Source organism: Oryx dammah, unplaced genomic scaffold (assembly GCF_014754425.2).
Source record: "Oryx dammah isolate SB20612 unplaced genomic scaffold, SCBI_Odam_1.1 HiC_scaffold_12, whole genome shotgun sequence".
Taxonomy (NCBI): domain Eukaryota; kingdom Metazoa; phylum Chordata; class Mammalia; order Artiodactyla; family Bovidae; genus Oryx; species Oryx dammah.
In genome coordinates this window covers 36371773-36389125 of record NW_024070196.1, presented here as the reverse complement: position 1 = coordinate 36389125, position 17353 = coordinate 36371773, and the positions used below count along the sequence as shown (strand labels likewise).

Here is a 17353-nt window from a genome sequence, read left to right as displayed (position 1 = left end):
GAGTTTTGTTTCCCAGAATGCATGACTACAACAGAAGAAATGATGGACTTAAGAGAAATATGCTATTCACACTGCCAACTACAAGTTGGCACTTGCCATCTGCCTCTATAAGGATTAAAACTTTAGCCTCTGCAGCTGCTGCCTTCCTTTAACACTCCCTTAAAGGAATTCAGGGTGGAGATCAGGAATGAGGCATTCTGTGCTCTGGGCAAAACTGGCAGAACAGGTCTTCAGTTAGAGATTATTCAGGAGAAGATGTTATTAGCCCAATCCTGGAATCTCCTCCTATCTAGAAAAATGCTAAAATCCTTCACAGTGATATCCCCACTTCATGAATAGCAGTAATCTTCATGAGACTAGTAGAAACCGTCTGAAAAACAACATGCGCCTGATTGCATGTACTCCACCTTCACCAAAATCACATGTACTGTCCCTCCTCCTATTTTTTTGGACTAGTTTCTGAGAGCTATCTGAAATGCTGTCTCCCAGTCTATAGTCTTCATTTTGCCCTAAATAAAACTTAACTAATAACTCTCAGGTTGTGCATATTTTTTTTCCACTTGATAATACGTTCAAGTAACATGAGCTCTCCTTCATCCTTTGCAAACTATTTTTCTCAAACTAATCATGAACGTGTCAGAATCACAAGGTCTTAGTGCTGACTTAGAGCTCAGTGATCCTCTATTTTAAAGAAAACCCATCACATTTATGAAGTTAAGGAGAGGCAGATATATTCACTCCTTTACTTGACAAATGTGTAAATTACATCAAAGCCCAAGGCTCAGAAAATAAATATACTCCTGTGGTAACAGTACACATCTCCAGGCATTGCCTTTAAGTTTTTTCCACAGTAATATATAGGTTGGATCTTTTATTACTTGGCTCTCTAGACAGCTTCTTGTACACTTTCTTTCTTTCCTTCTCCCTCTCTCCCTTCATTTTTATTTCTTTCCTTTCTTTGCAACCAACAAATGTAAAAAATAGAGCTAGGGACTGGAGATTAATTAGTAAGGAAGAAAAATACACTCTGCCCTTATGGAGTTAATATTCTAGAAAGGATGAATGGGGCAAGTTATTAGAAAACTTGGGGAAAAAGATAACTGTAGATTGTCAATCATGTTAAAAAATAAACAACATAAAAGGACAGAGGATAAATAATTAACATTATAAATAATAGTTGTTTGGTCATATATAACTGATGCTACCCTGTGATAAATGTATTTAAAGAAAAGAATCACATGGATATAATCACATCTTCTAAGTTCTCTTTTAGGTTTTATAACATGTCTAGCTAGACATCTTGGAATGTGAAGTCAAGTGGGCCTTAGAAAGCATCACTACGAACAAAGCTAGTGGAGGTGATGGAATTCCAGGTGAGCTATTTCAAATCCTGAAAGATGATGCTGTGAAAGTGCTGCACTCAACATGCCAGCAAATTTGGAAAACTCAACAGTGGCCACGGGACTGGAAAAGGCCAGTTTTCATTCCAATTCCAAAGAAAGGCAATGCAAAAGAATGCTCAAACTACCGCACAATTGCATTCATCTCACATGCTAGTAAAGTAATGCTCAAAATTCTCCAAGCCAGTCTTCAGCAATATGTGAATCATGAACTCCCTGATGTTCAAACTGGTTTTAGAAAAGGCAGAGGAACCAGAGATCAAATTGCCAACATCTGCTGGATCATGGAAAAAGCAAGAGAGTCCCAGAAAAACATCTATTTATGCTCTAATGACTATGCCAAAGCCTTAGACTGTGTGGATCACAATAAACTGTGGAAAATTCTGAAAGAGATGGGAATACCAGACCACCTAACCTGCCTCTTGAGAAATCTGTATGCAGGTCAGGAAGCAACAGTGAGAACTGGACATGGAACAACAGACTGGTTCCAAATAGGAAAAAGAGGACGTCAAGGCTATATATTGTCACCCTGCCTATTTAACTTCTATGCAGAGTACATCATGAGAAATGCTGGACTGGAAGAAATACAAGCTGGAATCAAGATTGCCGGGAGAAATATCAATAACCTCATATATGCAGATGACGCCACCCTTATGGCAGAAAGTAAAGAGGAGCTAAAAAGCCTTTTGATGAAAGTGAAAAAGGAGAGCGAAAAAGTTGGCTTAAAGCTCAACATTCAGAAAATGAAGATCATGGCATTCGGTCCCATCACTTCATGGGAAATAGATGGGGAAACAGTGGAAACAGTGTCAGACTTTATTTTGGGGGGCTCCAAAATCACTGCAGATGTTGACTGCAGCCATGAAATTAAAAGACGCTTACTCCTTGGAAGAATAGTTATGTCCAACCTAGATAGTATATTCAAAAGCAGAGACATTACTTTGCCGACTAAGGCCCGTCTAGTCAAGGCTATGGTTTTTCCTGTGGTCATGTATGGATGTGAGAGTTGGACTGTGAAGAAGGCTGAGCGCCGAAGAATTGATGCTTTTGAACTGTGGTGTTGGAGAAGACTCTTGAGGGTCCCTTGGACTGCAAGGAGATCCAACCAGTCCATTTTGAAGGAGATCAATGATGGAAGGAATGATGCTAAAGCTGAAGCTCCAGTACTTTGGCCACCTCCTGTGAAGAGTTGACTCATTGGAAAAGACTCTGATGCTGGGAGGGGTTGGGGGCAGGAGAAGAAGCAGACAAAGATGAGAAGGGGATGAAGAAGAAGACCAAGGATGAGATGGCTGGATGGCATCATGGACTCGATGGACGTGAGTCTGAGTGAACTCCGGGAGTTGGTGATGGACAGGGAGGCCTGGTGTGCTGTGATTTATGGGGTCGCAAAGGGTCGGACACAACTGAGAGACTGAACTGAACTTTGTTCTGTGAGTGACCTGGCAGTACCTTAGGTTAGGGCTTTTGGCAGGAAAGTTCTCTCTCTATCTCTTTTTTTGTTTCTCTCTCTCTCTCTGGTTATCCCACGGTTTGGGTTGCTATCTCACATTAGCTCCCTCAGATTGCTCTCAGGGCATTCAGTCCGGGTTCTTACCCTAAGCAATGCAGCCAGTGCCTCCCTGTTCAGCCCCCGCTTGCTGGTGGTGGATGCTACTTCTCTGCTGGGAATTGCTGTTAGGCACGTAATCTGAGGGGTTTGTTTATTTATTTATTTATTTATTTATTTATTTATTTTTCCTCCCAGTTATGTTGCCCTCTGAGATTCCAAAACTCCCCACAGACCTGCCAGTGAGAGGGTTTCCTGATATTTGGAAACTTCTCCTCTTTTATGACTCCCTTCTCGGGACAGATCTCCATCCTTAATTCTTTTGTCTCTCTTTTTATCTTCTATATTTTGTCCTACCTCCTTTCAAAGACAATGGGCTGCCTTTCTGGATGCCTGGTGTCCTCTGCTAGCATTCAGAAATGGTTTTCTGGAATTTGCTCAGCGTTCAAATGTTCTTCAGAGAAGGCAATCGCACCCCACTCCAGTACTCTTGCCTGGAGAATCCCAAGGACACAGGAGCCTGGTGGGCTGCCATCTATGGGGTCACACAGAGTCAGGCTGCAGTCTATGGGGTCGCTAAGAGTCAGACAAGACTGAGTGACTTCACTTTCACGAATTGGAGAAGGAAATGGCAACCCACTCCAGTGTTCTTGCCTGGAGAATCCCAAGGACATTGGAGCCTGGTGGGCTGCCATCTATGGGGTCACACAGAGTCAGACATGACTGAAGTGACTTAGCAGCAGCAGCTAGTTTAAAGACATTTAAAAATCATTAGGGTCAATATTAATTTTTAAAGGCTAGTTGAAATACAACAATATGAAATCATTGGTGGGATGAAAACTATTTTATTTTCAAGGCATTCTGTATGGTTCACTGGGATTCTCTGAACATGAGTGGCAACATTTTTAATGTACCTTGACATTATAAAGGAAATATGCTACAAATAATATGTTTAAAAACTAAATTTTGGTATATACATATGATGGAATATTACTCAGTTGTAAATAAAAGCAAATAATAGCACTTGCAGCAAAATGGATAGATATAGATATTGCCACACTGAAAGAAGTAAGTCAAAGAAAGACAAATGTTATATGATATCACTTATATGAGAAATGTTAAAAAAAAGGTACAAACAAATTTATCTACAAAACAGAAATAGAGTTATCAATGTAGAAAACAAACTTATGACTTTACCGGGGCTAAGGGGGTAATAGCATATTCAAAAGCAGAGACATTACTTTGCCGACTAAGGTCCGTCTAGTCAAGGCTATGGTTTTTCCAGTGGTCATGTATGGATGTGAGAGTTGGACTGTGAAGAAGGCTGAGTGCCGAAGAATTGATGCTTTTGAACTGTGGCATTGGAGAAGACTCTTGAGAGTCCCTTGGACTGCAAGGAGATCCAACCAGTCCATTTTGAAGGAGATCAACCCTGGGATTTCTTTGGAAGGAATGATGCTAAAGCTGAAACTCCAGTACTTTGGCTACCTCATGCAAAGAGTTGACTCATTGGGAAAAACTCTGATGCTGGGAAGGATTGGGGGCAGGAGGAGAAGGGGATGACCCAGGATGAGATGGCTGGATGGCATCACTGACTTGATGGACGTGAGTCTGAGTGAACTCCAGGAGATGGTGATGAACCGGGAGGCCTGGCGTGCGGCGAATCATGAGGTCGCAAAGAGTTAGACACGACTGAGCAACTGAACTGAACTTAAGGGGGTAAAGAGGGACACATTGGAAGATTTAGTTTAACATATACTCATTACTAGAGCTTCCCTGCTAGCTCAGTCTGTAATGAAATTGCCTTCAATGCAAAAGACCTAGATTCAATCCCTGGGTCAGGAAGATCCCTGGAGAAGGAAATGGCAACCCACTCCAGTATTCTTGCCTGGAAAATCCCAAGGACAGAAGAACCTGGTGGGCTACAGTCCATGGGGTCACACGAGTCAGACATAACTTAGTGCCTAAACCACCACCACCACCACCACCATATACATTACTAGGGCATCCTAGTTGGCACTAGTGGCAAAGAACCTGCCTGGCCGATGAGAAAGACATGGGTTCAGCCCCTGGGTTGGGAAGATCCCCTAGAGGAGGGCATGGCAACCCACTCCAATATTCTTGCTCGGAGAACCTCATGGAGAGAGGAGCCTGGCAGGCTGCAGTCCATGGCATTGCACAGAGTTGGACACGACTGAAGCGACTTAGCACATATGCATACACATTCAGTTCAGTTCAGTTCAGTCGCTCAGTTGTGTCCAACTCTTTGTGACCCCATGAATCGCAGCACGCCAGGCCCTGTCCATCACCAACTCCCGGAGTTCACTCAGATTCACGTCCATCGAGTCAGTGATACTATCTGGCCATCTCATCCTCTGTCGTCCCCTTCTCCTTCTGCCCCCAATCCCTCCCAGCATCAAAGTTTTTCCACATTACTATATATAAAATAGATAACTGATTAGGATCTACTGTATAGCACAGGGAACTCTACTCAATGCTCCATAAAAACCTAACTGGGGAAAAATTACATACATATATAGATATATAACTGAATCACTTTGCTTTATGGCAAGAACTAACACTGTTATAAATCAACTATACACCAATAAAAATTCAAACAAACAAGCAAAATAACATTTTTTAAATTACTAATAATTCTCATTGTGGTTGAGGACATACTGCTATGGACATTCATAAAGGTCAAAACATGCTGTGATAAAAATTAAACATGGTGTTAAGTTTTAAAAAAAAGCAGTACATTTTAGCTTTTGAGTTATTGTAAGAACAGCCTTAAAGAAAAATGAAATAGTATTTGAAACTAGTTACTATGGTTTCCAGATACAGTTGAAAGTATTGCTTTTTTAAATTGTAGCAGTGAGCTGCCCCTAAACCAAAAATTATAGGCCTTACCTTTCTCTGTTAAATGCTAACCATTGTCATTATTATTGTTACAAAACCTTAGCTCTTGAAAGGTAATTCCCAGTTCTACTAGGATCTACCTACTGGCATTGCCAATGCTGTTCTGACTCATGGTTTCTGCTGCCTTATTTTGTATACCTGACAGGTTTATGGGATTTTAAAATCTCGAATAGGATTAATTACCATGGCATTCCCAGAGAGTCCCCACTTATCCCCTTCTCTATTTCTTTGCAAATAAAAAGTGCTTATTTGTTTGTTTAGTTTGTTCCCACTAAAATAGTGTTTTATCTATGAGGCAAAACAATTCCTACCAATCTCATTGTAAATAAATATGTTGACTAGCCACCAGAACCTTTCAAAAATTTTTTTAAATTTGTAATAGGCTTAACAACTCTCAAAATAAAGATTAACTCAAAATAAAGATTAACTATGTAACAGTTCTAATAAGTTTTAAAGAAAATGAATATGTACTAAGTCTGTAAAGACATCAGCATCATGCCCATCCTGTTAGCTAAAAATATCTAGTGTTATTTATTCCTTTTTTATTTAATTTTGCAAATGTATTCACACATAGTAGTCATTGAATAAATGGCTTTTTAAGCCAAATATATATATAGCATAATAATCTAAATCCTGAGAACAAGTAGTTCTTATTATTTTAATAAATAGTTGGCATGTGTGCACATTAGGGAAATATTTCATTCTAATAGGTATTCCTAATGTGAATCAGCTTATTAAGATGACAGAATCTAAATGAACAAAAAAGCTAAATCAATATACTCAATACAGCGGCTTATTTAAACTCAGAATCGCAACGGAATAATTGGGCTTACTTAAATTTCATGGGTGGTTATTTTATGAAATGGGGAGAAGGATGAGGGACATATTTTCCAAGCTGTTAGCACCATTTGCCTTTAAGAGCACTATGTTGGCTGTTCTTAAATTAAACCAGGAGAATTCTAGGCTGAGGAGGCTCTAATGCCTTGGTGCAAAGGTAATCCAGCCAACACCTAAGCCTGTAAATGCCTCAGGTTATGAAATCAAAGCCGATCACAAACCAATCAACAAACTAACTATGCTTTAATCTGTAGCCAATCAGGACCTTTCTTACTTTGTTTCCATCTTCTCTTTATAAAAGCTTTCCTGGCTCCCCTCCACAGAGGGCTTCTAACCACTTCTGGTTTGGCTCTGCCAGATTTGAGTGGATTTTTGCTCAAACGAGCTCTTAACATTTTAATGTTAAGTATTAACAATAAGCCTTCAGTTTCTCTTTTAACATTGCTAACAAATTCAAGGGTGCCATTCTACTGAGTGAAGTCTGCCTATGTATCTTCTGATCTTATCCTGAGGAGCAAATAGTTGTTATCATGATGCAAGAAGGAGTTGTTCTTTCTCTAAGGGACACTTTATTCACCCTGGTTTACCTCTGTGACCCTGTAAAATTCATCTTCTCATATTGCTTGTTTTCCAATCTGCAGCAATCTCCTTTCCTTTCCAACTCAAACGCATCATAGTACCCTCTGGAAATCCTGTTCTGATCAGAAAACTTTCTTTGCCTTATGTTTCTTATGAAAACATATTCTTCACCACATTGACTTTAAGAAAATCTGACTACTCCTTAATAAAACTATTTGTCCAATATGTATAACAATTGAAAGTTAATTTTTCTCTCATATCTATTCTATCTCAATGGAAGGAAGATAGTCAATAGCTAAATGGTTCTCTTTTGGCACATCTGGATTATTTCTTTTTCCCAAGTGAGTTTTCTTTCATTAAACAGATAGAGAATATAGATAGGTAGGTAGATAGATAGATAGAAGATGAACAGCTGGATGGAGGGATGATAGAAACTATACCTTTGAATGTCAGGTCATTCAGCTAGATAATTCTTTCTTACTCTGCCCCCATTTTTCACCAATGTATTTACCTCTTGGTTCACAATGTTTCTGTCCACCTAAACTCTTTATCAATGTCCCTAGTAACTTAAAAATGCATATGAATAAACCACCAGGAAGATTTCTGTGATTCATTTCATAACTACTGATTATTAATCTTCTCTCTTCTGAAGACCTTTTCTTACATGTCAGCCTTCCAAGAGGAATGTGATCATATCTTAGGTTACTTCATCCTGAAATCTTTAATTCAACCATTACAGGTCTCTTTTAGGAATAACAAATGTCCTTAAACCCATAAATGCATTACTATGTTGCCAAGTACCTGATCACACTTGTCACATACACAATACCGAGGGAAAAACCCTCTTTGTGTTTCAAATAAAGATACTTTATATTTGTTAAAGCTTTTGCAATGAGTTATTATCCTATGATACATGCAAATTTAGAGCATATTGCTACAATATGACAATATGATATTGCTACAAAAAGACAACCTTTACTGAAGCAAACATTAATAAACATCAGATTTCAGAGAGCACTGAATTCTTTTTGTTGGAGAAGACAGTTTAAGAGAAGGAACAGAGATAAATGATAGAGATGCACCTCAGACATTTGTCTAGATTTATACAGTGGAACTGAGAACTACAAACAAGTGAGGTTTCACACCTCATCAGCCTGATCTTCAGAAAGAGCCAAAACATTCGATTTTGCTTTAGTACACAGAACTAAAGTGAAACATAAGAGTGAAAGTTGGCTTAAAACTCAAGATTCAGAAAATTAAGATCATGGCATCTGGTTGCATCACTTCATGGCAAATAAATGGGAAAACAATGGAAACAGTGACAGACTTTTTTTTTGGGGGGGGGGGCGGGCTCCAAAATCACTGTAGATGGTGACTGCAGCCATGAAATTAAAAGATGCTTGCTCCTTGGAAGAAAAGTTATGACCAACATAGACAGCTTAATAAAAAGCAGAGCCATTACTTTGCCAACAAAGGTCCGTCTAGTCAAAGCTGTGGTTTTTCCAGTGGTCATGTATGGATGTGAAAGTTAAAATATAAAGAAAGCTGAGCACTGAAAAACTGATGCTTTTGAAGTGTGGTGTTGGAGAAGACTCTTGAGAGTCCTTTGGACTGCAAGGAGATCCAACCAGTCCATCCTAAAGGAAATCAATCCTGAATATTCATTGGAAGGACTGATGCTGAAGGTGAAATTCCAATACTTTGGCTACCTGATGCAAAGAACTGACTCATTGGAAAAGACCCTGATTCTGGGAATGATTGAAGGCGGGAGGAGAAGGGGACAACAGAGGATGAGATGGTGGGCTGCCATCATCGACTGAATGGACATGAGTTTGAGTAAGCTCCAGGAGTTGGTGATGGACAAGGAAGCCTGGCGTGCTACAGTCCATGGGGTCGCAAAGAGTCAGACATGACTGAGCAACAGAACTGAAATGAACATAAAAGTGGCTAGTGGTCAAGACCATTCAGTTCTACAACCTCATTCTGAATAGGATCCAGGCAATTTAGCACAGATTTAAGAAAGGTATCAGGGCCGCTCAGAACAAAATAAACTAAAAGTGCCCATTTGTTTTAAGTCACTAGGTCATGTCCAGCTCTTTTGTGACTGCAAGGATTATAGCCCACCAGATTCCTCTGTCCATGAAATTTCCCAGGCAAGAATACTGGGGTGGGTTACCATTACATTCTCCAAGGGATCTTCCCAACCCCAGAATCAAACCCATGTCCCCTCCATTGGCAGGCAGATTCTTTACCACTGAGCCACTAGAGAATCCCCAAATGCCCATTTACCTGTTGTTAATAAAGGGAGGTGATACATATTAAAGCAAAAGTTCTCAAAAAAAACACTTCAAATGTGATTGACATACTACCTTTGTCATACAGTAATTAAGACACATATATGGGAGAGAAGACAGTGATACTCTATTCTATTTCTCTAAAAAAGCAAATTTGATCAAAACCCCAACCTCCCCTATCATTTAACCCCACATACTTTGAGGAGACAAAAGTCCTTGTCATGGGGTGTAAATAGATCTGATACCCACTTGAGAAAAGAGAGAGATATGAGATTTCACCTCTCTCTGAAGGGTATAAAAAATCAAGGCAGAAGACTGAGCATAGGAATTTCATGTAGCTAGGCTCAGGGACTGAAATTTATTTCCCCAGAGGAAAGAATGTGCTAGATATTGGTTTTTGATGTTGACATTGTTATATTCTATAACTTGCTATTAGTTAGTTTTTTTTTCCTTAAAGAGGCAGATAGATGTTGGCAACTGATTGTGATGTCTTTTGGTTATACGGATACAGGGGGAGAATCTAAATAAAACAGACCATATTGTTTGACATGATAAGAAATTTGAAGCCCCAGGGAAAGTTAAATAATTGAAACTGAGAAACAGATGTGGGTCCTGCATCTGTGGTGTAAGGAATGCAATGCACGCTCTGGACAGAGCACAAGGAAAGGAAAAGTGTACAAAGTGCCTCTTCTAAACTGGATTTCAATATGCGATTTTTGAAATATGTGGTATAATCTCATCTTCTACCACCCTTACACATCTTCAATCATTCAACCAACACACATTGCTTTTTGCAAATCAATTATGTGTGTGTGTGTGTGTGTGTTTACCTAAAAGAGAAGTGCAAAGGAGCTGATAGATATCTGGATCATAGTAATGTAATAGTATTAATAGTATTACTGCAATCGCTACTACTATTATCATTAGTTACTATACTAACTGAGGATCTACATATTTTTAAAATATTTAAATTGCACAATATAGTCAAGTAAAGCATATTATTTATTTAATAACATATCTAAGGGTGCCTTACTGAAAATGTTGCTGTCAATTATTTCTTATAACTTGCTATTATGGAAAAGAAAAAATTGCACAAAAATAGATATTTTGTAGTTTGACAAGTAGAGATATTTTGCTATAACATGTACCAGCATCTTGAAATATATATTTGATATTTATTTAAAGTTTAGGTCAATTTAACATTATATCTGTAAACATGGGACACTATATACTCTGGGGAAAATGCTCAATATCACAGTGGTTGCAGAATGATGACACGTACTTGTCTCTAGGCTAGCACACAGGATTTAACAACATTCATGCTAGCTACACGAGGCAAGTATGTGAGTACCTCAAATGAGATGAACAGAATAAAATATATAAAATAAGATAAAATAAATTATGAGATGAAATAAAATGAAATTTCTTTTAAAAATACTGCAATTCATTTTTTCCTAATTTCTTGGAATAACCAAATTTTTTTCATTCCCTTTCAAGAAACATTTTTCATTGTAAAAGTTGGCATTAAAATGTTTGTGTACCCCAATGTTCATCGCAGCACTGTTTATAATAGCCAGGACATGAAAGCAACCTAGATGTCCCTCAGCAGATGAATGGATAAGAAAGCTGTGGTACATATACACAATGGAGTATTACTCAGCCATTAAAAAGAATACCTTTGAATCAGTTCTAATGAGATGGATGAAACTGGAGCCTATTATACAGAGTGAAGTAAGCCAGAAAGAAAAACACCTATACAGTATACTAACACATATATATGGAATTTAGAAAGATGGTAACGATAAGCCTGCATGCAAGACAGCAAAAGAGACACAGATGTATTGAACAGTCTTTTGGACTCTGTGGGAGAGGGAGAGGGTGGGATGATTTGGGAGAATGGCATTGAAACATGTATAATATCATATAAGAAACAAATCACCAGTCTAAGTTCGATGCAGGATACAGGATGCTTGAGGCTGGTGCACTGGGATGACCCAGAGGGATGATATGGGGAGGGAGGTGGGAGAGGGGTTCAGGATTGGGAACACGTGTACACCCGTGGTGGATTCATGTTGATGTTTGGCAAAACCAATACACTATTATAAAGTAAAGAAAATAATAATAATTAATAAATTTTTAAAAAATGTTTGTATATTTAATAATGTGGATATAGATTTCTGGGTTATGATGGTTGATTTGTTCTCACCTATCAAGCAATTGTAAACATTAAAAATGCACAGGATGACCTGGATGGAAATATTGATCAGTTGTTTATCCACTCACTCAAGCATGTGTGCCCTCTTTATTTCCATTATCATCTACCATATCCACAGGAAAGTTGGATTTGAAATATAATTATAACTAATGATTTTACCATGTTGTTTTGTTGTGTAAGTTATGTTTCTTAGAAGGCTACATTTCCAAAATAATATTAATATCACATACAATTTACATATTGTATCTTATTATCTTTCCCAATATGTAGACAAGGCAATTGGGACACAGAGAGCTTGAATCACTTGCCAAAAACTGCATGGTGTCAAGTAAAGGAGATGAAATTTGATCCCAAATTCTATAATTAAAGTTCTTAATCATTACACTATGATCACAAAAATGATAATTTTTTAAAGAAATCCTAGGACTTCATCAGTACAGGCCATGCACTCCTTTGCTACTTAAAATATCCTCCTATGATCTTTTAAATGTATATCCCATCATAACATTTACTGACTTCTATTATTACCTGTTTTAACTCTTCCAGACCTTCCATTGTTAAGGACAAATCTATCCATGTTCTCACATCAATTTTTATCAATTTCATAAAACATGAGTCTTTTGAAAGTATAAAGTTTCAATTTTGATAAATTTGAATTTATAGCTGGATATTTTCAACACAGAGAGTAGCTATGTGACTGTAGAGGCAGAGACTTGAGTGATGCACTACAAGCCAAGGAATACCTGGTACTACCTGAGGCCAAAGAAGGGAAGAAAAGACTCCTCCAAGAAGCTTCTAAGGGGGGATGGCCTTGCTAACACCTCAGTCTCAGATACTGAGCCTCCAGAACTGAGAGAGAGGCTGTCTGAGGCACAAAGTTTGCTGAACTTCGTTACTACTACTCTAGGAAATTAATATTAACTTGGATGTAGTAGAAACTTAAAACAACTACCAGTGAGTGCTTTCAATACCATTTTCCAGTGATGATCAGTTTTTCCATGTGGGCTCAGATGTGGATCTTATAATAGCTAGATTTGGTCAAATTATGTGTCACATCCAACCAGTGGTTACAGTAGTACATACATGTTAATAGAGAGTAAAAATATTATAAAATAAAAAAGTAAGACTCAAAACCCAAAACACTACATTTGAATATGTCAGGCACACAAAGATCAAGGTGACATGTTTTAGTTATAATTCATTTAATTGAATTGCCTAGTCATCTCTGATTATTATCAGAAGTTTAAATTTCTAAAGAATTTCATTTGTGAAAAATAAATTATGAGTTATATACCAACATAGCTATCTAAATGAAAAGTTTACTATTTTTACCCTAAAATTCAAAGTTTCATTCCTTGAATTCCAGTGCCTAGGACTTATAACTGTTCTATAAATATAAGCTGGATTAAAGAAGATAATGAAAATGATATATATTTTAATTAACTGAAATAGACAAGTCAGTTGGCTCAGAAGGTCACTTTGATAATGACTCCTCTAAGTTACACTATCCCAAAGCTTGAATGCTTGCAAAATAAAACTGATATTTCCACATTGTTGATTTTTTAAATAAGCCATTAAATTAACTATGAAATATGAATGGCATGATGTTGTGAAAATAGATAATTGAATTTTTTAAAATTATTTTTACTGTTAAGCACAGAAGCAAAATCTACCTAAGATCCAGTATAGGAATTATCAGGCAGTCAGCAGCATTCCTCAGAGCTAGTACTAATTTCCTAGTCATACTGGATTGGCTTCTCTCCCTTCCTCCCTCAAAACTTATATGTATGTTTACAGCAAAATCTTATGTTCCTTATTTTACATTTCCACCACTATCAACAACCAGTTTAGGTTCTTAAATGTGGGTATTTCACTTTCTTTCAGAGTAGTTTATCAATCTCAGTAACACAGACATAAAAATTTTTCCATTTTTTCACACATATAATTGCTCACATAAAAAAATTTTTGTGTTAAAATATTCACTTAACAAATTTTATGTATGTATCATTTTGGTGACAATTTTCAAAGACATGAAGTTTAATAATATAAACATAATGTTAAAACTGGATTTAATATAGTTGATTTTTGATTATTGAAAAATTACTAAATAGATCAATAATTTAGTACTTTCTTAAATCACTTATTTACATTATGTTATAGATGTATTCAATTGCTTTTCAATAATGTCCTTGAATATTAGATAAGCAAGCTTCCATAAGAAAATTAAGAAAATTACAAAAGCTCCAGAACATGTCTGGTGATATTTTATAAATTCTGTAAATAGAGAACTGGCAATTCCTTTTGGCATTTAAGGTATAGAAATCTGTCAAAAGTAGATGCCTCTTCTAAATTGTGTAACATCATATAAGGATCTTGTATGATGTTACTTGAAATTAACAAATTACATGTTACTTGAAATTCATACTGCTGAAAAAGTAGTCAAATATTTCTCCTAAAATATTTTATGCCTGCAGTCAAACCATATGAATTAAATATGTTTTTATCAATATAGTAAAACCTCACACAAATGTAAATATATTGAATATATTATACTTAAATAAGCTTGTTAATCATTAATCATACCTGAGTTAGTTCATTAATATCTACAAGTCCATTACTGTCGGCATCAAAATATTTAAACATTTGATCCACCAGCAACTTCTTCCGAAATACGTCATCACCATTAGGGTTTTCATTGTCTTGTGTAATGTATTTTTGATTTTGTAAATCTAAAAGCATACTTTTCATCTTGCTGTATTCAATGGCCTTGCAGTTATCTCCTGTAACAAAAGAACTAAGTTATTTTCAAAGCAATATTATTAAAAGGGAATCATTTATTTTATTAATGCTCAAAGTTGATACCTAGCAGATAACATATTTTGTATATAATATTTATGCTTCTACTTTGCATACTACACAAGCAGAAAAGAATAGACCATTAACATGAGAGGATAAAAATTTTAATTGTTATCAAATTTAAAAACACAATATGTACTATGTGTTTCCTCAATGCCAAAGTCATCGGTTCTATAATGGACACAGAAAAAAAGATAACTTCAACTGGCTCCAAGGCTTAAATACATTATCTTAGTTTAACTCCTCATTATACATCATTAGAGTGATAATTTCAGAGATTTTGAACATGAAGTTTAGGGAGAGGAAATTACTTACCCAAGCGTAAGCTTAGATTGTATTAAATTTTGAACTTAAACTCATGTCTAGTTCCAAACTAGTATAGCAAGTTTCTAATTGGAAGTGCATCTTTTTTTATATTTAGATTTATTTTGAAGAATTTTGTGTGTATGTACTTACAATTTTTTTAAAAATTTTTAATCATGCTAAACTCATATTTGCTTTCTTCTTGAAGTCTATTTTTCTGATATTTATCTATCTCTCCTTTAAGAGCACTTGGTGAATAATATGATCTATGTTTGCATTTTGTATCTTGAAGTTTTTACCTTGCAAATATCATTTCCACATCTAAAATATGAGCTTTTTGAAGTAATAATGCATTACAGAATTCAATATCTTCCATAAAATAGCCCAAATACTGGGGACTTCACATTCAATGAAAGTAGTTGTTGGCATATATCTTCAAAAATAACTGCAATTACTCTATCTTGGGCTTGCCAGGTGGTAAAGACTCTGCCTACCAATGCTGGAGACATAAGAGACATAGGTTTGATCCCTTCGGCGGGAAGATCCCATGGTTGGAAGAGCCTGGCAGGCCATGGTCCATACGGTTGCAAAGAGTTGAACACGACTGAAGTGACAGCACTCACACACACACTCTACTCTCTTGACATAATTAGTTTACAAGAATTTTTCTTACAAAAATATGCATGCTGATGTCTTCATAAATAACTCATTGAAATGAATATATGTTGATAATAAATGTGATATAAAATATTGACATACAGTCTATAAATACAGTCTATAAAATACAGTGTATAACATAATTTATAAATGAAAAAGCAAGTATTATTATATTAGCTAAGAACTTTTACAATATATCTTTAAAGAGAAAAACCTAACTTTATAATTGTGGTTCATTTTGACAGTTAGGCTGTGGCAGAATCTACAATTTTAAAGATTTCTAAAGATTTAAAAATATATATCTGAGAAGCAGGGGATTGAAGAACAATATTTGAATTCTCATTCTCTTCCCAGACAAGATGGAAAACAATCTTTCAGAGAGATGAGATCTTATTTTTCAAAGACATTGAAATGACTTCTGTTGTTCAGCAATTTTAGTGTTTAACAATCCTGTCAATAACTTCTTTCTACAGCAAGATGTAAACTTTGTGCCATGGATTAAGTCAATTTTGCATCATTTTAGTCCCAGTAAGGAATAGTAATTAGAATAGTTTTCATAAAAACACAGAAATCACTGACAAAAGAGAAAAGTAATCAAGCACAGAGGGACAGGTAGCAATTTTGGTGTCTGTGAAAGCTGCCTAAGAGAGGCCTTCAAATATACGTGCCCATGTGTGTGTCAGGAAGAGAGAGAAACTGATCAAAGAAGGGAAAAGGAGAATAAACCATTCCAAAGCCCTCCCTGGATTTCTGTATTTGACCATGGGCCTTCCTATCATTTCATTTGACTGATGGGAAGAAGGATGGAGTTTGAGGAGCTCCCCTGGGTCCATTGTTATAAACAGATGAGAACATGGGAAATAGAATTTAAATGCCAAACACTTTTTAGTTAATATTTGAAATTTGGGGTTTTGTTGTTGTTGGTTAGTTGCTATTGAGGAGATATAATTTGGGGTTGTTACATTCTAATTTTGACCAAATTTAAGGAATACAATCATCATGTTCTTCATGAATGCTTCCATTTCCCAAATTGTAAATACCCTAGTAAAACCAGGGATTAAGTTCTTTGCTGACAATCCAAAGCTAACAAAAATAAAAGGATTACAATTAAGGCATTCATATTCCACTGAAATGTACAATGGAAAATAAAAGTGTTAGTCACTCAGTCATGTCTGACTCTTGGTGACCCCATGGACTGTAGCCCACTGGGCTCCTCTGTCCACGCAAAAATACTGGAGTGGGTTGCCATTCCCTTCTCTAGGGGATCTTCCCAAACCAGGGATCGAACCCGAGTCTCCTGCATGTATAATAAACAACCATATAATTATGGAAAATTTATAGAATTTAGATATTTTAGGTAACCTCTGCTACAGGTCTTTGTTAGTAATAGAAACGTCTGTTATGAATAATAGGTTACATGTAATGCAGACCTTCTATGTGCCAGGAAATTTATATATATGTAATCAGTTAACTCTCATAACAATCCAACATGAAAGACCTTATAATTACCATGATTTTACAGATGAAGAAGAATTAAACCACAGAGAGATTAAGTAACTTGTTCAAAGTTACAAACCCAGAGTGGAGCACAGTGACTTTTACACCCAGGCAATATCTAATCGTTTCTAGCCTTTATTCTCTACTTTTTTCATCTTCAGAACTGAGTTTTAAAATGAACTTACACATGGTTTCAACAAATTTGTCAAAGGATTATTTGAAAAATGAAAGGCAAATATAGCAATAA

General features: G+C 36.4%; 1 protein-coding gene across 2 annotated transcripts in view; it reads right to left on the bottom strand.

Moving 5' to 3' along the window:
• The window catches only part of FSTL5 (follistatin like 5), a 902259-nt gene that overhangs the window by 430339 nt on the left and 454567 nt on the right, over nt 1–17353 (bottom strand). For both annotated transcript variants that reach the window (XM_040250565.1, XM_040250564.1), the window contains exon 5: nt 14377–14573. In XM_040250565.1, coding sequence (XP_040106499.1) covers nt 14377–14573 — 197 coding nt within the window. The remainder of the gene's footprint in view (nt 1–14376; nt 14574–17353) is intronic.